The sequence below is a fragment of the Propithecus coquereli genome, unplaced genomic scaffold (genome assembly GCF_000956105.1).
Source record: "Propithecus coquereli isolate 6110/MARCELLA unplaced genomic scaffold, Pcoq_1.0 Scaffold131, whole genome shotgun sequence".
Classification (NCBI taxonomy): domain Eukaryota; kingdom Metazoa; phylum Chordata; class Mammalia; order Primates; family Indriidae; genus Propithecus; species Propithecus coquereli.
In genome coordinates, this window is record NW_012137303.1 from 1,328,454 (window position 1) to 1,354,556 (window position 26,103).

The 26,103-nt window shown below is 40.5% G+C and overlaps 1 protein-coding gene and 5 non-coding genes across 6 annotated transcripts; 4 read left to right on the forward strand and 2 right to left on the reverse strand.

Annotated features, from left to right (window-relative positions):
- Positions 1-2,771: 2,771 nt before the first annotated feature.
- Positions 2,772-2,853, forward strand: TRNAS-UGA. The gene has a single exon. It is a non-coding gene; the product is annotated as a tRNA-Ser (tRNA).
- Positions 2,854-4,257: 1,404 nt separating this feature from the next.
- TRNAQ-UUG lies at positions 4,258-4,329 on the forward strand. The gene has a single exon. It is a non-coding gene; the product is annotated as a tRNA-Gln (tRNA).
- Positions 4,330-8,009: 3,680 nt separating this feature from the next.
- Positions 8,010-8,091, forward strand: TRNAS-GCU. The gene has a single exon. It is a non-coding gene; the product is annotated as a tRNA-Ser (tRNA).
- A 6,885-nt stretch (positions 8,092-14,976) lies between these two features.
- On the reverse strand, positions 14,977-15,049 carry TRNAR-UCG. Its single transcript has one exon. It is a non-coding gene; the product is annotated as a tRNA-Arg (tRNA).
- A 1,861-nt stretch (positions 15,050-16,910) lies between these two features.
- On the reverse strand, positions 16,911-16,982 carry TRNAM-CAU. The gene has a single exon. It is a non-coding gene; the product is annotated as a tRNA-Met (tRNA).
- A 934-nt stretch (positions 16,983-17,916) lies between these two features.
- LOC105805698 (histone H4) lies at positions 17,917-18,228 on the forward strand. The gene has a single exon (XM_012638631.1). It carries the CDS (start codon positions 17,917-17,919, stop codon positions 18,226-18,228), a length of 312 nt encoding a protein of 103 aa, XP_012494085.1.
- The last annotated feature ends 7,875 nt before the right edge of the window (positions 18,229-26,103 follow it).

Consider the following 26,103-nt stretch of genomic DNA (forward strand, 5'->3'; position numbering starts at 1 on the left):
AATGGAGGGGGGCGGGGTTGTCAATGGATGAAAAATTACTAAGAGGGCTTGGTTAGATATCAAGGATTGGAGGATTCTTGACAAACTGGCTTAGCAGAATTCTTGTGAAAATTGGACTAGTCTCAGGCCTAGCTGAGAAGAGGGCTCAGAGGAAACTGAAGTTCAAGAAGGAAGCCCTTTGCCAATGGTATCAGGCACCATTTTAATTTACCTTTTTAGCCCCTTGACGGGGGTATGTAAGTCAACTACTCTAAGCTCCATTTACATACAAGTACTAACAAATTACCGGGCGCGGTGGCTCACGCCTGTAATCCTAGCTCTTTGGGAGGCCGAGGCGGGCGGATCGTTTGAGCTCAGGAGTTCGAAACCAGCCTGAGCAAGAGCGAGATCCCGTCTCTACTAAAAATAGAAAGAAATTAATCGGACAACTAAAAACATATAGAAAAAAATTAGCCGGGCATGGTGGCTACATGCCTGTAGTCCCAGCTATTCGGGAGGCTGAGGCAGAAGGATCGCTTGAGCCCAGGAGTTTGAGGTTGCTGTGAGCTAGGATGATGCCATGGCACTCTAGCTGGGCAACACAGTGAGACTCTGTCTCAAAAAAAAAAAAAAAAAGGTACTAACAAATTATGCAATTTGACACAGTTTCTGTTGCTTGAGTTGGAGAAGCCTAGTTTATGTCCTAAATTCTTTTATGTTTTTGTGTGTGTGTTGAGTGGAGGGCGGCCTCTTGATGTGCTGCCCAGGCTGATCTTGAACTCCTGGCCTACAAGGGATCCTCCTGCTTCTGGAGCAGCAAATGCTGGGATTACAGACATGAACTTCCGCACCGGACTCCAGAGTGCTTCCTTTAAGCAAAACAGTAATTGCCTCTTAATTTGCTACTGCAGCGTCCTGGCTTTCCTCCCCTTCAAAGCATCCTAATCCTTGCTCCCAAGTAAGTCCTCTCATTAACATGACACTGAAACTTCTCGATTCCAAAGAAGAGGTGAAAAGGAAAATAGACTGAGATAGAGGCATGTGAGGCTTTTGCATGATTTCTTATCCACGCTATCACACTCCATTGCCTTCCTGAAACTCAGACTTAAGACTTGATAATTTACTTTTCACTGTTCGTTAATGGTTTTCTCTGTGTCGATTTTTCTCCAAGCCAACTGAAAAGTCCTTAAAAATAGGAGCCATACTTCCTGTGTGTTACCAGGCACCATTTTGGCTTTTGGTTTCACAGCGCCACGTTCAGCAGCTAGTCGTCATCCTCTCCATGCGCAAATAATAGGGATATATGTAGAATTCGAAAGAATCCGTACTTTCAGAATGTTCACGTTATTATTGCCGCTTCCCTTGATAATACTCTCATTGCCAAATTTGGGTTTCTACAACCAAATGACGATACAAGTTCTTTTTTCCAAAATGAGGTGACTTGGTGTTTCAAAGTTGAAGTGAGCGCTTTGACTTAGTACATGAATTGGCTTGCATTCTAAATGAGAGATTTTCAGCATTTGATTTCCTTAAATATTTAAATTGGGAGAGGAATAGAAAAAGACATTATGTAGTCGGGTATTTACAGGCCTTTTTCATCCTGAAAAGTCTCCAAGGATCACATTTCAGCAGATTTTCTGCTTCTAGTTCATAATTTTTCTCAGAATATTTAGATATAGTTTTTTATTTAACTGAATTTTAAAAAATTCCAGAAAAAGTGTAGTTCCATTGTTTTACTAAACTCGGAAACGATGTAAACACAGCTATATAATGATAAGGAAAGCAGCTGTCAGAAAGCGCCGGTGGTTTAGTGGTAGAATTCTCACCTGCCATCTGCAAAGACTGGGTTCGATTTCTAGAGCGTATATATTTTCCCGAAAATAAATTATTTTCGAATGAACTCACAAAGCGAGAAATGTTTGAAGTAGCCATGACTTCGTGCAGTATCCAGGGATGGCTGAGAGCGGCCGGAGCTTTTGCAATTTCACATTTAAAAATTATGTCAATTAGCATGCGATTTGTTTTCCAATGACCTGAAACGTAATCTGGTCCCAGTCCCAGTGAACTCTGATATCACTTGATTTGAGTTTTTCGGGGGAAAATCTAAACCGCTGTTATTTGGAGGTGGAGTGTAGCTGCGTGCAGATTATCAATGTGCTCTTCCCATTCTTCGAGGTTACTATTAAAAATACAATAGATCATTTGGAAGCAGAAAGGTAAAAAATTATAGCTTTGAATAAGTAACTGAAAGGCTGTCGTGCGTACTAGCAGCGTGGCACAGCGGGAGTGTGCTGGGCCCATAACCTACAGCTCAAGGGATCGAAACTGTCCTTTGCTATTGAAAGGAGTACGTTTTGGTGGTCTCAGACCCTAAAGAAAAATAATGCTTGAATAAGGTTTCTTTCCTCACTGACTCCCTGTCAGAGGTTTGCGGACCACAAGTGGTTGTGTAAGAATCCACAAGGTCATTTGTTAGAAATTCTTGTTTCCGGTATCCAGTATGGTAAAACTTAATTACGTGTCTACAGTCGGTCATTCGGTCTCCGGATTTGGAGACCGCTACACCTTTTAGGGGTTGGCACGCGCGCCCCCTTACGGTCTTGTACATCAGGTAAATGTTGCAATTTGCAATAACTCCTGCTACCAACTTGTAAATATTCAAAATCGTGATCTTTTTACCAGGTTGAGATGTACTTCAAAACCTCTGTCGGAATCCATAAATGCAAAGATACGTTTGAAACAGGAAAGATATTATTACTCATGGGAATAGATCCAGGTTAGTAAGGAGGTGCGTAGTCGTGGCCGAGTGGTTAAGGCGATGGACTTGAAATCCATTGGGGTTTCCCCGCGCAGGTTCGAATCCTGCCGACTACGGAGGGACGTTTTGTTTGCAGGCACCCAAACGTGGTGTTTCATACCCGCGCAATCATACAAAGCAACACGGAATACGCTGTATCCGTCCACTATGATCTTTCTCCAAAAAATTTGAAGAGGATAGTTTTAGTCCTTTCGTGTAATAAGGCGTAGAGAAAAATCTTTGCAAGTGTTACTTAGGAAAGCACCTGAAAACACCAGAAATTTCTGAGGCCACTATAAAGATACTGGAAAACTGCCCAGGGTATTATGCTTTTAAAACCTTAGGAATTGCTGTCTCCCTATCTGAAAACCTTAGGAATTGCTGTCTCCCTATCTGAAATCCAGCTCGTGTCTGACTTCCAAAACCTCACTTGCCTTTAACGTTTGGAATCAATACGCCAAACAAAAATTTCCTTTCTTCTCTGCCTTCTGGATCCTCGTATCGTCTCACTGTCTCAGGTCAGAACTGCAGAGAGGAAATACCAGACAGAGAATTTGCAAAAATGTTGCATAAACGTCTTAAGTCAGAGATTTATTAGTGTCCACATTTCCTCTATAAACCCGTAGGTAGACAAACCCTCATGGCCCAGGTTAAGAATTCAACAAATGCACAGTTCTGATTTTGCAAGGGAACGCCGGTGCTCAAGCTGTCCTTGGACAGGTTAGAACAATTACAAGGAAAGGGGAGCTCTGTTAATACTTTCTGCCGGCTGGTGCAATTTTGTAGCTATCTCGGAATCTGGGAACATGCTCCTACTTTGAGAGTCCAAAGTAGAAAACAGACTAATTTTACATGCTGCACTGGCGCTGTCAAAAATGTACCAGGTAACTTTTCTAGTGTTGGCCTCGTGGTGTAATGGTTAGCACTCTGGACTTCGAATCTGGCTTAATGCAAGTTCATAATCCAGGTGAGATCTGGCATTCTTTCGCTGTCTTTTTACCTCCTCTTCTCTCAAATTACATTGTACCAGGAGGAGGGTAGACACCCGATTACTTGCGCACCTAAACACCCCATTAAAGTTAGCAACAGGATGCTTCACTACAGAGCAGCATCCTGTACTCTTTCACCTTGAATTCCACATCTGTCCTGTCTTTCCCTCCCATTTTTGTTGGACGCCAGAGTTGCCCCAGATTTAGATTATCGTCCGGATGCTTGAGGATACATCTTTCACACACGGGATCTCAGTTCTTTCCTTTTTTGAAGAATGCACAATGGGCTTACGTTCTGTTAGTTTCTGGCATGAACTTGGTCTTGGGAAGTGTGTAACATATGTGAGCCTTTTGGATCCTCTGCTATCTGGGATGCAGCAGATATTCTATTGCTGTTTCTTACATTAAAACTGTAGTCCACAAATACTGAACACTGTAACAGTACCTTCAATCAGTATTTAAAAATTTTCCAAGGCCTTTTTTTCAGGTAGTGGCTCCATGGTGTAATGGTTAGCACTCTGGACTTTGAATCCAGCGATCCGAGTTCAAGTCGCGGTGGGACCTGTTCTGTCTTCCGTGGTTTGTGTTCCTCTCAAATCGCTAGTACAATCCTAGTCTGTGGATTTATCTACTGTTTGGTGTTTACTATCTTCTCATGCTACAAATTCTAATTTCTCGTATTTGGAAAGTATCTTGTCCTTGTAGAATCTTCACTTTTTCTCCTAATACTTTTGCCAGGGTTCCCAAAATCAGTCAGATCCTGTTATTTGTGTGCTCAGAATGCTCAGCAGTTCATGTGTCAGGGGCCCCTCCCGTGAATCTTTTCTTCTTTGGAGCCCCCTCAAAATGCGTTGGCCTAATGCAAGAATATGCATTAAGAATTGCAGCGGCAAGCTCCTCATGTAAGGATTCCATAGTATAATGGTTAGCACGCTGGACTCAGAATCCAGGAATTTGAGTCCAAATCTCTTTGGGACTTTAGGAACATCTTGGTGATTTTTCCTCTGTGGTTCTCCATTTAGACCGTTCTTCTCCATTAGCCCATCTTTGAGGTTTGTTGTGCAAAGGTACCATTGTATAACGGTTAACCCTCTGGACTCTAAATACAGGAATCCCAACTGTCAGTGGGATTCTAAATTCCTTCTGTTGACTCTCCACAGTTCAAAACATATCCTCTGTGATTTCAATAACATGAAAAGAGCCCCATGAACTCCTCTGGCCTCTAAAAGTTGTTCTAGAATAAGCGCTGTAAACTTTCTTTCGCCTATTCAGCCCTAGAGATGGTAGTGTCTTAGTGCCTCTGTATTAGTTTCTTGTTGCTGCTGTAAGTAACAATTACCACAAATTTAGTGGCTTAAGAAAATATGAAATTATTTCTTACAGTTTTGGAGATCGAAAGTGTAGAATCAAAGTGTGAACAGGGCTATATATTTTCTGGAGACTTCATAGGATTCATTTGCCATGTGGGCCTCACCAACATGCCGCTTGTTTCATCAATGCACATAAACTGAGAAGGCAATAGTTCAAATTTGTTGGTTGGATGGAAGTCTTGATCTTTTTAAACCTAATCATGAAAGTAACATCTATCTCATTTTCTATATTCTATAGGTTAGGAGCAAGTCACTATGTCTAGCTCCCACTCAAAGGGAGGGGATTACACAAGAAGTGTGCCCACTACACTGTGTTTTAAATAACCTCGAGACCCCAAGGTAGAATGAGCTCTGACTGGTGCTGGCCTACTGCTATGACTGATACTTTGCAGGTACCTTCTTTCCATAGTCAGGAAGTGCTATACTGAGAGCAATTCCTGGTACCTCCCATTGAGAAAATTATCTCGTGGCTGAAATTTTTTTTAGTTTTTCTTTATATATCTTCCTTTATAATTATAAAGGTCAACATAGTGAGACTTCTCTACAGAAAAAAATTTTTTAAATAAATAAATAAATAATCTCTAGGAATAATGCCCTGACATGGATATTTCTCAAAAGTTTCCCATGGATTCCAATGTGCAGCATGGAGAACCACTGAGCTAATTTTTCCCTGATCACCCTATTTAAGTTGTCTCTGCTCAAATGCATTTACCACCTTCAGACATACTATATATTTTGATTTTAAGTTTTTTATTGTCTATTTCTACATAATTAAGTTTCATCAGGGCGGGGAATTTTGTGTGTAGTATATAAAACTGCACTTAGAACAGTGACTGGTACATATAAGATACTTAATATATATTTGTCAAAAGATTGAATGATGAATAAATCAATGGACCCTTCAGGCTCAGGTTTGTTTATTATGCTTTATAATTCCTAATCCCAACACTACCAACACCCAGTAATTTTTTTTTTTTTTTTTTTTGAGACAGAGTCTAACTCCGTTGCCCAGGCTAGAGTGCCATGGCATCAGCCTAGCTCACAGCAACCTCAAATTCCTGGGCTCAAGTGATCCTCCTACCTCAGGCTCCCGAGTAGCTGGGACTATAGGCACATGCCACAAAGCTAACTTTTCTATTTTTAGTAGAGATGGGGGTCTCATTCTTGCTCAAGCTGGTCTCAACCTCCTGACCTCAAGTGATCCTGCCTCAGCCTCCTAGAGTGTTAGGACTACAGGAGTGAACCACTGCATCAAGTCGACAAGTCATTTTTTTTTCTTTCCAGAAACATTTTAGAATTTGTCACTCACTTAAGGTTTGAAACACTGAAACTTTGTATATTTTACCTGTTTTAGCTTGGCATTTTTGAAACTGATTTGATACTTAATATGTTTGATATTTATTAAATCATCTCCTGATACCTCCTTAGAGTATGCAATTTGAATCTTGATCAATTACAAATTTGATCTTTATTTTTCCTACATCCTCATTTTCTTATTTATTGTATGTTACATCATGTCACACAACACACACATACACACACACACAATTATTTTTTTGTAATTATGCTGTATATAGGTGAGAAAGAGAAAAGCTGTCCCTGTCATGCAGGAACTGGTCTGACTCCATCCACTAGGACTGGTGTTGTCAGGAAGGGGCCTGGCGCTCACAGCTAGGGCATGGGGTTCTTCCGTTGAACATAAACAATCTCACAGACAGAACATTAACATCAGACTGATCTTTTTGATTGTGATGAAATGATACAGAAACAACCAAACAAAAAATATATCAACAACAAAACATTTCATAATCTTGTCTAAGCACTGATAATAAAACAAGGTCACTATGTAAACCACAAAAATACCAAACATCCACTTCTACTAACTAATACGAAGCACCACTGGTTTTATAGTTTTAGCTTCATTCTGTTCTTACCTCCCTCTAGATAAAATTTATTAAGCTACCTAACTACAGAATTATGCCCTCCCTTCCTAAAAGCATCCAATCCAGAACAAAGCCCTGCTTCCTTTTTCACCCTCCCTGAAATCACCCAACACAAGCACAAAAAAGAGGTGTTTGTAAACACCCCTTCGCTGAGATTCTCCAAGGTTTCTCATGATGTGTGTTCTTCCTAGTTGCAGCAGAAACAAACCCATTTTATCCAACTCTAGGTGAATTCCTGGTGGTCTTTGGCTGGAGGGCATAGAAATAGGTAATAATAATAATAAAAAATGACAATACTAAGTTATCATTTTTTGGTCACATGTCTTTGCACGAAATAAGCAAGACAAAACAAAAACCCCTGTGATGGCTCTACTCTTCAAGACACAGTTCAAAAATCTTTGGTCTGACATTCAGAACCAATCACAATTTGACCTGAACTCATTGCTCCTACTTTTTCACCAATCACCCACTTGGGCTTCCGGAAGAGGTTGATAGTTATTATTTCTCAGAGGCATTAGTGTAATCATAGGGCAGGCATCCTTCTGAGAATCCTGCAGAGGAGTGTCCAGGGATGCAACAATAATTACAACTGGTTTAATGATGCTGTTCATAGTGTTCATATACATGGCCAAATAGAAAAAAACAAAATCCAATGGGATTTTACAAGCAAAAGCAGTCACTAACTCCATTCTCTTTTGTTAATTTCTCCCATTTTCCCCTCCTCCTCGGGAAGTGTACTTTGTCATCTTTATTCAGTTCCACCCCTCCCCTCTCCAGTCTCTCTTCTAGTTTTTTTTTTTAATCGAAGAAGGCCATTTACAGAGAGCAGAGACATCAATTTCATTAGTGACAACATAACACTAAAACAAGAGAGATTGCGAAACGAAACTCTGTTGAATAAATAAACATATTTTTGCTGTGCCTTGTGTGCGACGAGGTGGCCGAGTGGTTAAGGCGATGGACTGCTAATCCATTGTGCTCTGCACGCGTGGGTTCGAATCCCACTCTCGTCGCGTGGTGTTTAGTTCCCTCCCCCAGTGGGAGAGTGGGGTTTTAGCCCCACTGCAAATGAGATTTCCTGCGACAAGGCAAAGTCCCAGCTGTGCTTGGACTTCCTCTGTCAGTAATGGCTTCATGGTCTCCTCTTAAGAGGATTCATCTTATAGAGGATTGGTGGGAAGTTATAAGATTTAAACTCCGAAAGCGGTGAGCATATCAGGCAGAGGTGTGCTCACCGCTGTTTCAGGTTGTCGAAACACGGTTGTAGTTGAAAACTGATTCCCAATCAATTTGTGCTTATCTGTCTGCCCCAAGCAGCCCCTGGCCTCTCTCCTGCCAGATGGTGGTCCAGTGGTTGTAAATTACTCGGAACCGGCGAGGTTTCTCAAAACACTGGTGTCTCTTCGCCTCTCTCAGGCAACTTAAATCGTAATCTTTGGAGGCGGGGAGGTGGTCGGTGTTGGACCGACCTTGGGTCATTCAAATAGGAGGCGGGGGGTGGGGTGGGTGTTGCACCGACCTTGGGTCATTCAAATAGGTTTCCAGGGTTGAGAACCACTGCGAGTACCTTTCACTCACTGCCCCCACCCACTCCTAAAGACTTGGTTTACTTATTTTGGCAGTTTTTTTTTGGGGGGGGGAGGGACAGAGTCTCGCTCTGTTACCCTGCCTAGAGTGCCATGGTCTCAGCCTAGCTCACAGCAACCTGAAACTCCTGGGCTCAAGCAATCCTTCTGCCTCAGCCTCCCGAGTAGCTGGGACTACAGGCATGTGCCACCATGCCTGGATAATTTTTTTTTTCTATATACATTTTTAGTTGTCCAGATAATTTCTTTCTATTTTTACTAGAGACGGGGTCTCGCTCTTGTTCAGGCTGGTCTAGAACTCCTGACCTTGAGGGATCATCCCGCCTCGGCCTCCCAGAGTGCTAGGATTACAGGTGTGAGCCACCGCGCCCGGCCTATTTTGGCAGTTTTTATCTAATCCTCTTTGACTTTTAAGTCCCATGCATGTTTCCAGGTCCAGGCCTTTCTCTCAACACCTTATTATCACCTCCTCCACCAAATTCTACCTTTATCTGACTATTGGTCCCTGCCATTCAGGAGGAGAAATTGTCCACATGCTCTACGTTTGCCCATGCTGTTCCTGCTAACGGGAGGGTCTCTGCTTCTGATAAGGAAAACCCCCATCTGTTACTTGACACATCAGCCACCTGAGACCCCCACCCTTCACGGAAGACCCGCATCAGCATAACACTAACCTATTACCTTGCCCATCACTAATCTATTACCTGGCACATCAGCATAACACTAAATCTATTGTCTGACACATCAACTAACCTATTACCTGGCGGGCATTAACCACCTGACACCCTACCTCCCAGACCACCACAACTTAATAAAAGTGGGAAAAATCGGGTAGACGGGGCTCAGAATTTGGTGGCGAGGCCCCTCTGAGCCCGTCCGCGAATAAACTTTGATTCTCCGACTCTCCTCCGACTCTCCGTGTGCTGCTCAGTTTGTTCTCGGGACCACTTGCTGTAACACTTGCTGTAACACTCCCAAAAAGCTGGGCTTACAGGTGTGAGCCACCATGATGTAAATGTGGCTTTTTTTTTTTTTTCTACTCTTTTTGAAAACATTTTATGCATTTTTTTAATTTTTTGTCTCCTGTCCTGCCCTCTCCATAACTGTGGCTTTTTAAGACAATATCTGTTTTTGAATTTTATCTATGGTATATGTGGTTCAAAGATGGTTTACAAGCTTTAACCCATTTAATCTTGGAAATAAAAACTTGAGAGGTGATGATCTGGATTAGAAGCCATCTGGAAGTCTTCAGGAATTGGATAATATACTTCATATATTTTGTTTTTTCTCCAGAAAAGAATCAAAAATGTTTGACGTTGTGGATGGCTGAGCAGTCTTACTCCTCACACCTCCCTCTTCAATTTGCCTTCCTTTTATATCCTTGGCTTTCCAGCTTTGCACATTGTAAACATTCAAAACATATTTATAAAATAAACAAAGTCATATGGTGTGTGTGTGTGTGTGTGTGTGTGTGTGTGTGTGTGTTGGTGGAGAGAGGAGAAGGATTGAGACCTCATCTAGTCAGAACAGAATATACCCAAGTTATTTGTCACTCCTTTTTTTTTGGTCTCATAAGATTATATATGACTCCTTTTAATAAACACCAAACAATGATTTGAAATGTGCTCACATTCCTTTGTGGTGTTACAAAGTAGGGAGGTAGATTTGGGGCAATTTTCCCTGTGTCCCTCACCTCTTTTAAACCCAAAGTTCCTGTTTTTTTCCTTAATACTAAAGAAATTAGTTTTGCTGTATTTTAAGAATGAGGCACCAAGTTGAACTGTACCCACATCTTAAAGTACAGCCATCCATATAAGCTTGTTGACCTTCAACTGACACAGACAGATGCTTATTGTTATACGTTTTTAAGTATTTGTGTTATTTTGTCATGGAGAAATAAATGACTGAAACACATAGTCTTTGCTTCTTACAATTCATAATAAAAATCAGTATGTTTTTGAACTGTAGAAGAGACAAAATTTTACCTCTATCTTTTTAGAATTTTTCCTGTTAGGCCTGATAATTAAATTGACATAAGACATCAACAGGACAAAAGCATACAAATTCCTTTAACATAAATTTTACATGGCACAGGAGCCTTCAGAAGGAAATGAAGATGCTAATATGCAGTTTGAGTTGAACATTTACATACTGAATTTGACAAAAAGTAGTCAATTATGCAAATGTAGCAAGGCAAAGTGGCTTGGACTAGCATAGTTAATTGGGTTGAAAAGTGGCTAGGAGGATAAGGGCTAGTTTAGCAAGGTTTGTACAGATTTCCCTAGGCCTCAATTTCCCATTCTTGATAAGAATTATTCTTTCTGGTTTATGGAGGACTTCTTTCACATGGCAATCTCATCTTCCGATTTTAAGAAACAGAAGGAAGATCAGAGTGATATTCTTGCACCTGATGTTTTTCAAGTGCCTTTAACTCAAAATAGTCAATATGCTAAAGTGGTGTATTTTTAACTCCTTCAGAACCTATTTCTTCTAATATACAGTATAATTTATTATATATTCTATAATCTATTTATTCATTTTGTGTTTTCTGTGTTGACTCCTTCCCTCTTCCCCCATCCCCAAACCTCTTAGGCCATGGATTTTTGCGTATTTTTTCACTGTGATCCTGGAATCCTAGATCCTATATTCTATTATGGAATCCTAGTTTCTAGAATAGTGGCTGGGGCTGTGGGGTTGTGGGTGGGGGTGGCGAAGAGTGTAGGTGCTTCATAAACATTTACAGTAGTCCCCCCTTTTATTCAAGGTTTCATTTTCTGTGGTTTCAGTTAGCCACAGTGAACTGAGGTCTGAAAATTGATGATTAGTACAATAAGGTTTTTTTTTTTTTTTTTTTTTTTTTTGAGACAGAGTCTCACTGTGTTGCCCGGGCTAGAGTGCCGTCGCGTCAGCCTAGCTCACAGCAACCTCAAACTCCTGGGCTCAAGCAATCCTTCTGCCTCAGCCTCCCGTGTAGCTGGGACTACAGGTATGCACCACCATGCCCGGCTAATTTTTTCTATGTTTTTTTTGTTGTCCAATTAATTTCTTTGTATTTTTAGTAGAGACGGGGTCTCGCTCTTGCTAAGGCTGGTTTCCAACTCCTGAGCTCAAACAGTCTGCCCGCCTCTGCATCCCAGAGTGCTAGGATTACAGGCGTGGGCCACCGCGCCCGGCCAACAATAAGGTATTTTGAAAGACAGAGAGAGAAATTGCATTCACATAATTTTTATTGCAGAATGTATGTTGTTATAATTGTCTTATTTTATTAGTTATTATCTTTTACTATGTCTAATTTATAAACTAAACTTTATCATAGGCATGTATGTATAGAAAAAAACATAGTCTATATGGAGTTGGTACTATCCATGGTTTCAGGCATACACTGGAGTCTTAGAATGTGTCCCCTGTTGATGAAGTGGGAACTGCTATTTTAAATTTATGAATCTGTTCTTCCCCCATCCAACTGAGTCAAACTCCCAGTGTTTGTGATTCACATCTAGAAATCTTTCTTCTTTATTTTTGTTTTTCCAGTCACTTTTTTTATCCTTCTCTAATGAGTGGTTTTTTAAGATTTTTTCCTTTCTCTTGAATCCCTTTCTCAATGCAGAGAGGCTTATGCATTTATCAGAGGTTGCATATATTTTTATTGTCTGGATTTGGGACAAGCTCCTAAATTCCAGTGGCTATTTAGGACTCAGGATGTCTACACATTGCCCTGTCTTTTTCGATTTCTCCCTTTTGACATTTCCCAGTTTGGAAAATCTCTTTCTTTTTGGTAACCCTTCCTGTCAGTGCAGGGGGGAAAAAAAGAAAAAGAAGAGGGAAAGAATTTTTTATCAGAAACATTTTTATCTTCTTGGATCAGAATTTCTACTTCTATTAAATACTTCGGGAGGGTGGGAATCCTCTGGAGAAAGTCTTATTCATCCTCTGGTATGGAGGATTAGATATTGGTCAGAGAGAGAGGAGGAAGCTTTTCCATATTCTCAGAATCCAGAAAAAAGGTGAGCAATATGAGTTTTCTCAACTGTAACTTTACTCACTTTCAAAGTTTGTTCTTAGGCCGGGCTCTGTGGCATGGGAGGCGGAGGTGGAGACTATTGCTTGAGCTCAGGAGTTCGAGGCCACAGTGAGCTACGATTGTGTCACTACATTCCAGCCTGTGTGACAGAGTGAGACTTTTCCTCACAGAGGTTGTATCTTTTCTCTAGTTTATGAAAGGATGCTTAGTGTAAACAGTAGGTTTTCCAGGCAGGAAAGCAGAATGTGGTTTTACATGATATTAGGACTGTGGGGACAAGAGTGACTTTATTGTTAAATGTTAATCCACCTGACTAACCTGGAATCTGGGATTGCCTCCAAAATGTCTAGTTGATGTCTCTTTATGTAGAAACACCTACACGTTTTAAGTTTCACCTTCCCTCCAAACCAATCCTTGTTGTTGCTTGCTGCTTACATCATAGGCTGTGGCTCCTGTAGCCACCTACACATTACTTCCAGAGCACCTATACTTTTTCCCCAAGATATAAGCCCTGGGTCTAGGGGCTGAAGGGTGGAGATCTACCTGTCTTGCAACGCCCCACCACACTTCTGTCTGAGGTCCCCCTAATAAATCACCCTTTACTGACAAACTGTATTTGCCTCCCTTTTTGGTTTCTTGGCACCTTCTGCATCTGGGGGTCGATTTGCATATATGGCCCTCTCACAGAACAAGGACGTTGACATTTTTTAGTCCAGGAAATCTCAAAATCTGGAAACCAATGCTAAATCCCAAAGTTTTTAATACAATTTGAAATCTATAGATGATTAGAGGAAACCAGAATCTCACAGAAGAACTAAGAAAACGGCTGGGGATAGGAAGAAGTAATTATTACTGTGTTTTAACATTCATTGCTTTGACCTAGAACCATGGAAGCCTCATGGCCTCCATGTGATTTAAACCAATGTTTTCGTCAAATGCTGTATGTTTCACCATTATGTCAACAATTGAAAATTACTTTCCCTTAATCTTAAATTATTATTAAATTCGATTATTTAGGCACACAAAATGTGTTTTTAAATATTTTGCGCAGCTGTCTTCCCGGTCTTTCTGTTTGCACACACACATTGTAACTAGTTGGGCTCTTTTAATGACCTTTATATTTCTGCTCAGTTTAGGATTGAATATGAGCTGTTATCATCCTTTTAAGAGCAACAAAACCAAAGCAAAAAAGTTAAGATGGAAAAGGAGGGGAAGAGTGAAACTTTGGTATCAGTGTTACAGTGAGGACAAGCCGAGCGGCACACGGAGAGTAGGAGAGTCAAAGTTTATTCGCTGGCGGGCTCAGAAAGGTCTAGGCACCACATTCTGAGCCCCATCTACCCGATTTTTCTCACTTTTATTAAGTTGGGGTGGTCCGAGGGGTGGGGTATCAGGTGGCTAATGCCTGCCAGGTAATAGGTTAGTTGATGTGTCAGGTAATAGGTTAGTATTATGTTGATGCGCCAGGTAATAGGTTTAGTGTTATGCTGATGCACCAGGTAATAGGTTAGTTGATGGGCCAGGTAATAGGTTAGTGTTATGCTGATGCAGGTCTTCCGTGAGGAGTGGGGGTCTCAGGTGGCTGATGTGCCAAGCAATAGATGGGAATTTTCCTTAGCAGCAGCAGCAGCCAAAACTCTGTAGGACATGGGGACTTAGACTAGAAGAGGAACGTGAAGAGATTGAGGCCTAGTGCTAAATCCGAGGGAAAAAGCAACGGGTTTCCTATTGTGATAGCCAGTGGGGCCTGGGGTTGTCTGAAACTCAACAGTTTGAGAGAGCTTGACTTACAGATCTGAATTCCTTTTTTCAAGCGGCTCAGGACAAACTGAAACGCAGGCTCTTATCCAAACTTGGGGAGAACTTGAAAGTCTCACAATACTGGATGGTTTCATTTCGGTTTTAACTTTCGGCTTGTCTTCACTCCGGCACCGGTTCTCCCAAGGCCTTTGAGAACGTCTCCTTCCCTTTAAAAAGGAGCAGAAAGAAAGAAAAGGGTTGATGGCAGGGGGGAGGGCATATGCGCAAACAATGAGTGCGATGCGCACCTCCTGGGGGAAGGACACACTTGAAGCTCGGACTGCGGAGGGCGGAGGGGCGAGGGCAACATACGTAACCTAAACATCTGTACCCCCAAAATATGCTGAAATAAAAAAAATGAAAAAAAAATAAAATGAAAAAAAAAAAACAGAAAGAAAGGGGTTGAGAAAACCCAGGGAATGGGTGATTTTTTTTTTTCTTCAATGAGGCTGGGTAATCGAATTTTCAGAAGTTCATAAAACACATCCCACTAACCACGAAGGGATTCGAACCCTCAATCTTCTGATCCGAAGTCAGACGCCTTATCCGTTAGGCCACGTGGTCCCCGTGAGAGCCTTTTCTAGTGCAATATTTAGAAAGTAGAACGAGCTTTCTGCCCTGTACTGAGTGTTCCGTATAATGAATGACCCAAAGGCAAAGGCATCTGTGGCTTCCGTGCTTTTAGCCATTGGAAAAATGGAGGTTATTCGGGGCCACAGAATCAGAATTTCTGAACGGTTGAGATTATTTCAGTCTTGTGGTATATGGCTACTCCATGGAGAAAAAGTTTCCTCTACAACTCCCAAAGCAAAAAAAGTGGAGTTTATGTGACCTAAAATATGCAAAAATATTGCATATTATTTGTACCGAGGGATTTTTAAAATTAAACTTGCTCAGGGTTTCTTCCATATTGATGCTCACCCACACCCACCATTTACAGACTCTAGGTACTTGGGGTATCTGCCTAGACAGTTGTCAAGGAAACTGCACCTGGAAGGCACTTTCACCACGAGGCAACACCTGCAAGATCGTCTTTCTTGCCATCCTGCATGCCCTCTCTGACAATTTTCCCTTCCTCACACTGTTCTGGCACTTTCTCTGATTGTTATATGTGATATCAGAGCACTTTTCATAGTATGTCCCTGTTTGAGGGGGGAAGAAAAAAGAAAATACCTTTCTTGGGGTTTCTCGGGAGTATAGAGAGGTTGAGGGCCATTACTATTTTTGAGGGTCCCATATATTAGGAAGAAACACGAAATAGAAATACAAACATTTTGACTATTAACAGTACTTACATTTAATAGACGAATCAACATAAAAACATGATGCAATAAAATCATATTATGGAGAAGATATTTACAGAATGTATAATATTTTGTAGAGTCCTTGGTCCCATAATGGGGTATAAATTTAAAGTTGTGTTTTGTATGCCTTCTTTCAAGCCTGCTAGTTAATCTCTGTGACCTCATGAACCTCATTTGATGATAATATCAGCAGTCTACACATAAGGCATTTCCTTAATTTTCTTAAATCCCAGACACTGGGAGCAAAGGCCCTCATGGCTCATTTGTAATTCGTCTTGGCTTTTCTGGATTAGCAAATTAGCAGCTTCTGGAGCACAGAAATGAGGCCTTTTACATAGTCTTCCTTTACCTAGCCATAGAATAACATCAGGCAAATAGTAGGAGCTCAATAACAATATGTTCTCATATATACATTTTTGTTTGAATTCTGCAGTCATCTTTAATGTAGGGATTATTTAACAAGAAGATTCTTCTGTTCCACAAAAATCTGAATATGGACATATTGCTCTCTTTCTCTCTTCCTGGAGGCAGAAATGTCAGTTGAAGGCTATTGCAATATCCAGAGACATGATTATGGCTAAATCAACATAGGCAGTGCTGACAGAAGTAGTGAGAAGTATTTGAATTCTAAATATACTTTGAAGGATTTGGTGATTAGATTGGGGGTGTGAGAGAAATAGAAAAGTCATATATATCTTCAGGATATTTTTGCTGTAACAACAAAGTTTGCATTTACTGAGACCTGAGGAGGAACATAGGAGGTGAATAGAAAGTGATCAGAACACAGTCACTTTTCTCTTCAAATCCTTCTCCATCACATGACCTCACCTCCATACTCTATCACACTGAATTATTTGTATTATAGTTCCTTAGAAACCTTTAGCTATCATGTCTCCTTGTGTTTGTTTTTTTTCCCTAGAATGCTCTTCTTGGCTGTCTGGCATTTTGACTCAAAACTCGCCACCATTCCAGAATTAGACAACTGCTAAAGCAAAGTTAATGTAGCAATCAATTTTAGTTTTCATTTATCTCTGTAGATAAGTGCCATCATGATGGCCTTTAGTAAAATACTGGTTCACATTCTGGGTAACTGTAAGGAAAAGAAACGAAATAAAATAGCCTAGCAGAGGATGGTTTCGATCCATCGACCTCTGGGTTATGGGCCCAGCACGCTTCCGCTGCGCCACTCTGCTTTTCCATGTGTCCCTCTTCTACTAATGTACTTAACTCGTGCTTAGATAATCTTGTGCTAAAACAGCCTGTAAGAATTTGTCCATTTATTTTAATGCCTTGACTATCAAAGGTTGCCAATTCTCTTTCGAATAAGGCTGCTTGCTACCAGAATCAACACAAAAATGGGAATAGAGAAGTAAACATTACCACACTGGTAAGTTACTGGGTGCAGATGTGAAGGTGGCTAGCTATTTAAATGAGAATTACATATTGTTAATAAACAGGGAAGGAAAAATAAATAAATAAACAGGGAAGGGAGAAACAAGGTGGTAATGCAACATGGGCCTCCGCGCGGCGGGCGAGAATTCTATTTCCGAATCATTAACCAAAGATGTTTTTGCCTTCGGAGAGAAAACGCTTTTAGTCAGATTTTCCTCGGCTTGGGAATGGAGAAGGTGAAATTTGGTATTTTTCAAACTCTTCGCAGGCGGTTTTGGTCCGCAAGAGCTTTACAACGAGGAGCGGAAATGCAGAAGGCACTGCAAACGTAGGGACACAGCTGGACTCCGCATTCAATGGAGGTTGCTGCAGTCCCAATCGTGTGGACCAAGGCTCCTGTGCAATCGTCCCAAAGCATCCCAAACAGCAAATAAGCGCTACAAAATGTCAATTGTTTCAGTGTGATGTAGTTGTTAAAACAGCTCCAAAATTCCAATTTGGATATGAAGGACTTGCAAGAGAAGCCTCCGCGCAGAAGGCGCTCTGCGTGCGCAGAACGGAGTCGTTGGTGATGTCACTCCAGGCTGGGTTGTGAGAGGTGGAGCCAGCAGACAAGATGAAAGCTCCCGTATGTGCACCTTCATTTTTCAATCAGGTCCGCACTCCGTGCATATAAGGGCATTGCCTCAATTCAAGGCACACTTTTTTGAAAGTGGTTTTCGGAGAGCTTTCGTAATGTCTGGACGTGGCAAAGGCGGTAAGGGGCTAGGCAAGGGGGGCGCTAAGCGTCACCGTAAGGTGCTGCGGGACAACATCCAGGGGATTACTAAACCTGCTATTCGGCGTCTTGCTCGGCGCGGTGGTGTTAAGCGCATTTCTGGCCTGATTTATGAAGAAACTCGCGGGGTTCTCAAGGTTTTCCTGGAGAATGTGATCCGTGACGCTGTCACTTACACGGAGCATGCGAAGCGGAAGACGGTGACTGCCATGGATGTGGTGTACGCTCTCAAGCGACAGGGGCGCACTCTCTATGGCTTCGGCGGCTGAAGACTCCGCTTACACAACCCAAGTATTTTCGTTGCTCAACCAAAGGCCCTTTTCAGGGCCGCCCACATTTTTCTGAGAAAGAGCTAGTATCTTGCTTTATTGATTTATTTTGTTGTAGGTTGCCGTTGGTGACAATGTAGTTCTTGAGTGCGTGTCTAACTTGCAAGTAATGTTTAATTTTTTTGTTTTATTATTTCATTTATTCATGGTTTGTGCGTAAAAATATGTGACACTGCTTTATTTCTGCCTTCAGGTAGTGTGTTAGGTGTGAGATTAACTGGTTCTCTTAATGTTAGGGGAACTTGTGAGAAATACCGTTGGGAAACTTATGGGAAATTCCGCTAAACCGTAAACATTTAAGCAAAGTTATAAGCCTAACACAAGACAAAAGCCTGCAATAATCACTGCTTATTGGTTGTTTACCGAATCCTGTTGCTGATTGGTTAACTGCTTGTATGCTATTGGTAGTATGTAACCCAAAAGAAAGTATAAAACCTGACGAAAATGAGGAAACGGTGCTCAGAATTTGCTGATGAGTTCTCTCCGAGCCTGCTGGCGAATAAACTCTGGGTCTCCGACTCTCCGCGTGTCGCTCGGTTATTCCTTCTGGGACCGGTCGCTGTAACAGTTGCCGTAACATTAACACTCAAGTGGCAAAATGGAGAAGCTAGACTGGGACTGTTTTAAATCCCCGAAAGGTTTCTTAGTGTTTAAATTCAGTTCAAAGTCGGGTTCGCAAGGTTTTCGACTATCGCAGAGAAGGTGAACTGCCCGGGAACCTGCGTTAGCGAGGCCAAAATGGCGGGCAGGGGGCGAGACAAAGCCGGCGCTTGGGCTGCGGGCGGGAAACAAAGGCGACATCAGGAGCGGAAAGGAGAATCCTTCGGGCAGGAGGACGACAGTAAAACTGGTGGCATGTGCGTTGCTGCTTTCTCTGGATCACTAAATGGCTTATGAAAAGCACACTCGAGGAGAGCTTGCCAGTGTTGTTTGGTATAGATACTAATGTATTTATGATTTTGTCACGAAAATATTAAAAATGTAGAATAAGACATACCAGTTAAATTTGTTAGCTGCTAGCCATGATAGCGAAAAGTGCCCTTGCAGGCATCAGAACATTTCACCCCACATTAAGTATGCACTGCTAAAAACTCCCACATAGTATCTCACCTCTAACTAAAACTGAATTTCTTCAGATTATATTCAATCCACATTTAAAAAAATCCCACTTATGCCCTAAATGTCTTGGAGATAAGGTTTGTTTAGTGAAAGATCTAGTCATGACTGGTTCTGCCTCAATTCTCTGAACTGAAAATAGTCTCCTTCCTCTCCTATCCATTTTTGGACACTGATTTGCTGGAGACCAGAACTGTAGAATATTCTTTGGATTGGTTTGTTTCCTAATAAGATCATTTTACTTTTCCATACTCTCTATGTCCTGTAAAGTAGATGTGATTTCTATAGACCTAATTGAAATCAGGTTAATATGCTTGTCAGGAACAATTTATAGATATGTACATACTTTTGTACCACATGATAGGTACATGATGTCTGGTTTATGTAAAGATGATAGAACAATTGCAGTTTGGGTTTACAGTGATAATCCCATTGTAAAATCAATTCTTTCTTGTGTCCAGCAAGTAATCTGTAGGGTGATAATTTGAATCCAGGAAAATCAATGAAGTTATTTTGAATTTGCTTTTTTTTAATGATTTGGACTTATGCATAAATATGAAAAGAATCAGATGTTATTGGAAGTAAGTCATTGATTTGAGGGGAAAAACTAATATGAGGATGTTAATTTAACAACAAAAAAATGGAGCACATAAACTATGTGCTAGTCACTGTTTTCTGCTCTGCGAATTATAATAATGAACAATACTGAACAATATTTCTATATTCATGGAGTTTACATTTATTGGGCATGGGTGCACAAACAAAACAAGTAAAATATAGTGTGTCAGGTAGTACTGAGTGCCATGAAGATCACTAAAGCAGGAAAAGGCATAACATGTGGAGGTGTTAGACCGCAGGTAATTCCACGGTGGGCCCAGGGGAGAGACGACGACCCTGAAAAGCGAGCGGAGACCGAGACTTGATGCAAAAAGCAAGAGGTTTTTTATTACAAGCGCAGCGCAGGGGCTCACAGCATCACCAAGCTGGCTAGCTGTAGCACCCGATAAGTGTAGGGCTGGGGTTTAAAAGCAAAAACCACACGCAAGTGGTCAGGGGCAAAAACAGGATAAGAGGGAGTTTTGGGGTGGGGAAATTCTAGAGGCTTAATCTTGCACAGACTACTCCCGGAGGCCGAGGGTGGGGTAATCTCATCGGCTGCAATCGGAACTGCCAGCCTGGGGTGGAGGAATTCCAAGAAGCTGCAATCGACACTCGCAGGCAAGCTTAAGCAAGAACACATGGCGGGGGGTTTTGTTACATCTTTGCAGGCCTACTCTAGGAAGTTCAGCCTGTCATGGAGTCACTCCTGTTCCGTGTAGCTATATTTGACTATCAACTAAAAGCAAGCACAGTGACAGAAGCAGATGGCATCAGTTAGAATTAAAGAGAACACTTCTGCTATAACCTTACATGCCTTACATTTCACACACACACACACACAAGGGGGGAGATTCTGCTATAACCTTACAGAGGGAAGAGGTGATATTTTTAAATGATGTGATCATGGAAAGCTGTACTGATAAAGTGATGGTTGGAGAAAAATGACATTGAGAAGGTGAGGGAGTATTCCAAATAGAAGACCAAGTAGGAAAGCCTGGAGATAGCAAGGAGGTATTGTGGTTGGGCAAAGGGACACAGTGTATTAGTGGTGGAGGCTGGGAAAACTGATTGGTTCTGTATATATTTTGAAGGGAGGGTTGATAGTTCTTTTCTGAGCTAGTGAATGTAGGGGATGAAAGAAATAGACAATTTATGGATAATTCCAATGATTTTAGCCAAAGGAACTGGAATGGAGGTGCCAGTTGCTAAAATAGGGAAGGAGGAACAAGTTTTGGAGAGAATTCCAGACTTAGCTTTGGACATCCAGAGAGAGTTTTAGATGCCTGCTGCAAATCTAAGAGGAAGATATGAAATAGGCAGTTGGATATATGAGTCTAGAATTTATGGAGGAGGTTTGGCTGGAAACATATTTGAGAGTCCTCAGAGTATAACTGCCGTGAGAGTAAAAACACCACAAGATGAAATAACATCATTAGGAAAGAGGGATGATAATGAAGAGAAGCAATTCAATGACTGAGCCCTAGGTCAGAGAAATAAGGAGTGTTTGCTGTGTATAGATGACATGTGCATTCCTAACTTAGTTTCACAAGTGCTTTCTCCAGTAATTTTCTCTGTCTTCTGTAATTCTCAGAACAAACAGAATAAATATTATCCCTATTTTACCGATGTGGAAAAATGCCCTCAGTAATGAATATACAATGAAATTGGAATTCTCATTTAAGTAATCTACTGAAGTTAGAGCCATGGGAAAATCACTTTGGGTAGCCAGTGATAAATATGCACACCCTTTCTCCAAAATGCACCTACTTTCCCCACATATTTTGCATGCAATTCCAGGAGTTCTCAGGTCTGCTGTGGCCTCTCAAGCCTATCTGTGGAACTTAGCTCAAGAGACCTGTATCCTACACTGCCTTTTCTCCTCCTTTAGCTTGGCTGCTTCTCATTGCTCTGAGAAGATGGACCTGGAGAATGAAAAATCTCTGTCTGATTCTGTTGAACTGATGTTTCCTTGTTCCCTGTGGAGGTACTGTGTATATGTTGATGATTTGGAAATTAAATCACCAGCCCACAGATTCCTCTTGAACTTCAGACTCAGAGACCCTGCTACCTACTTGACATCTTTACCCGAAAGTACAATTAATACCCACTTCCATCTTAAACAGGCCTCAAGCAGAATTTCTCACATTTTGACTGTAAAAATAACTTCTCTCATCATTTTGAAATTGGTGAATGGCATTTCTACCCTTTCATTTGGAGTCATTTTTATTTTTCTACATCCAATCCATGAGCAAGTCCTGTCAGCGCTACCTTGAAAAGACAGACTGCAACCATTTCTTATTTTCTCATTCTTGTTGCTATGGCTCTGATCAAGCCACTGCCATCTCTTGCCTTTATTATTGTAGCACCCTCATCACTACAGCAGCCTGGTGGATTGCAATAAAGGGCAGATCAGATCAGGTCCCTCCCATGCATAAAAACCTCTAATGGCCTTCATTTGGCTCAAAGGAAAATCTGAAGTCCTTTCGGTGACTACAAGGCCCCACTCCCTGCCCCTTGTTTGCTCTTTGGCCTCAAATCTCACTATTCTTCCTTTCCTTCCTAGCCCAGCGTCACTAGCCACTCAAACTTGCTTGGAAGATGTATGTCTCTCAGGAACTATGTATTGACAGTTCCCTTTGCTTGGGTCATTCAGCTTCCAGATCTCTGTGGGTATTGCTTTCTCACTTCCTTCTGGTTTGTATTCAAATATCATCCTTTTGGTGAAGCTATGACCACACTGTTAGCATTGTACCCCATCTGCATCTCCCTGCTTTATTTTCCCCTGCAGCTTATTTGGAGAGACAAAACATGCCCCCATGAAAGTGAAGCAGGAATGGAATACTATATATATAGGAAGTCACAAAAAGTATAATTCATGTCAGTATTGAAAGTGATAGTTGATGCTTGGACAAGTGGCTTGGTGCCAGATTTTGGAGCCCTGTTAGGCCAATGATAGAAATATTCACTTTAGACAACAGAGAACCAGGCAAAATTCCCCAACCCCCCCCTCCTTGATTTGGATTTCTCTCAACTTTTACAAAACCAGTTATTTCACTGAGAATATTAAATTTTAATTATGTGTTTAATTTATCTAAACAAGTGCCTAGATGAATATGGATAAAATGAATACAAATATAAATGAATTTATAATTGATAAAATGAAATACTTCAGTGTGCATGTGAAGTATTTCCTTTTCCTGGTAGAATATTTCAAGAAAAATCCTTAAAAAAACAAGTCTTGTATATTAGCAGCAATTTTTGTATAGTACCCTACTTGTCTTTTCTGGGCATCTACAGACTTTTGGGGTATAAGGGGTAATTCTCTTTCTTATAACCAAATTTCTAATACAAGAAACATTTAAAAGCTTATGGAGGTTCTGTCTTTTTATGAAAGATGAAGTGATTTTTTGACTAATATATTTGTATGTTACTGTTTATTCACTTTTAAACTTATAATTCTAGATATTATGAAAGAATATATTAAATTCATATACAAGTTATAAAGGTTAATATTATGACCACGTCTGACCCCAATGGCCAACCAGATATGACAAATATTTCCAATAACCACTTTTACATAATCTCTCTTCCTCCTGCTACTCCTCCCAGAGGTAACCATGGTCCTGAATTATGTTATTTCCTTGCCTTAAAACACCTTATGTTTTTCTGGCCCTTCTAGTCACATTGCCCTATTTTGCTTCACTTTCCCATTTGATCCTCTTTGATGTCATTAGGGCAGTATTTTATAAACAAGAATATATGCTTTGTGTCACATGAATTATTAGGTGGTTCATAAATAATTCTTAGTCCATTTTTTCCTTTATGCTAGGAAGCCTTTCTTGTGCCTTATTTTTTAATTTCATACTAAGGAATTGTATCTTAAAATCATCTGTGCATTTTTTTGTATACCAAACCTAGCTAGCATAATCCCTGGTACATAGTGCTCAATAATTGAATTACTTTTATTTTTCTTCACATAGTACAGGGTGACTTGGAGAAAAAAGGGCTTGAGGGAGAACTTAACCTATTTCTTAACCACATCACTGGGAATTTTGGAGAGAGCCAAATAAAGTTCTTTACAGAGGAGTTGATCCTTTCACCCAAAACAATGTATCAGCACTGTTAATCTTTTGGTATTGAGCATTTAGTCATTTCTTTTCCCATAACTATATTACAAATATAATATAATAATTAATATAATATAATGATATATAAATGAGAATACACTATTTAGCAATTTTCTTTCCTCCCATACTATCCCATGAATATATTTTATGTTTATTTTTTCTTTCGCTTTTTTTTAAATAGCTGCATAGTATTTCATTATGGATAAAACCTGTTTTAAGCCAAACTCATACTTTTCAACATTTATATTTCCAGCTTTTAGCTAAAATAAATAGAAATATAGGTAATATTAAAATAAATTTAGAAATTAGAATCAATGGACTTTATATATTATTAACTATATGCAGAAAAGGAAAGCTAATAGTATAGGATGGGAACTAGATTTCAAATTTGGATGAGTAAGTGGAGCTGGAGGCAGTATAATCAGGCCTGTCTTGGTCCTGCTGAGTGTGAGATGCCTGTGGAATACTTAATTCATGTAGTGTTTAGAAGTTTAATCACCATACTTGTTATGGGCTAAATTATGTCTCCCTCTCTGTCTCCCTAAATTCATATGATGAAGTCCTAACACCTAGTACCTGCAAATGTGACTGGAGATAGGCTCTTTAAGGATATTTGGAGATAGGCTCTTTAAGGATATAAAATAAGGTTATTGGGGTGGGTCCTAATCCAATGTTATTAATTTCCTTATAAGAAAGGGAGATTAGGACACAGACACACATAATGGAAAGGCTATGTGACAAGAGAGGGAGAAGACAGCCAAAGGAGAGAGGCCGCAGAAGAAATCAACCCTGGTCACAGGGTTGGTCTTGGACTTACAGCCTCCAGAATTGTGAGAAAATTAATTTGTTTAAGCCACCCAGTCTGTGGTACTTTGTTAAGGCAGCCCTAGCACTCTAATACACTTCTCAAATATTTTCATTCTGCAATTATTTTTCTCTGGAATTTTTTTAATGTTATGCCTGCTTCTCTGCCCTTGAAAGACAAACATACAGACTAATGAATGTTTTAGGGGAGAAATTTATCTTTTCCTCCTGCTCATCTTTGGTTCGTTGGTTGGAACTTCTGTAACAACAAGCCAGATTAACAACAGAAGAGCATACCTATTTAATATGTTTTATACGATATTGGAGCCTTCATAAGGAAATAAAGACCCAAAGAAGGAGTTAAATCTGAGTGTTTTTACGCTAGGTTTGATGGAGAATGGAGAATTGTGCAGAAATATAATAGGACAAAAAGAAGAGTATCAGCTAAGGGTAGCAAGGAGAAACCTAGCAAGGCCTATTTGTTCAGTTTTCTCTCAGACTCTGTAGGTCTCATGTGAGGGTCTTATGATCTGCTTCAGGGGAGAAGCATGGGGGAAGGTCAGAGAGCCCTTCTTGCACATGCTATTTCTCAAATTCCTTCTCTTTAAAATATTCAATATGTCAAGATGTCATATTTTGGGTTAGTGTGTTCTGAACTCCATTAATATATATACACTGCTGAGGGTAGATGAGAGACTGACTTGTTTTCTGGTTCTTTTCAGAAATGATTTACTATAGAAATGACAAATATTAATATAAAAGTAGCAGCTACCAGAATCAGAGCCTAAAGATGATGCTACCTCTACTTTGGGGGGTGCGATGGTGTTCCTTAGCTTTTCAGGCACAGCAATTTACACTAATTGGTGCCTTTTAGAGTGACCAGTATCTCAGGGATAGAATGGTTTCAGGCTAGCTTGGCTCTCACCAGTCAGCCAGTTTCCTCCAATTAAAAAACATACTTACCCAGTTGCAGAAGTTCATCTAAAAAATGATTCTGGATTGGAGATATATGAGGGAAACATAATAAATAAATGAAGGAAAAATGAATGTAGGAAGGTTAGCAAAGGAAGCAGAAAGCATGGGAAGAAAAAAAATAAAAAAAAATTACTAAGCAATTCTTATGTGAGTTTCTAGGTTTCCTTTTTTACAACTCAACATGTTGGACCAT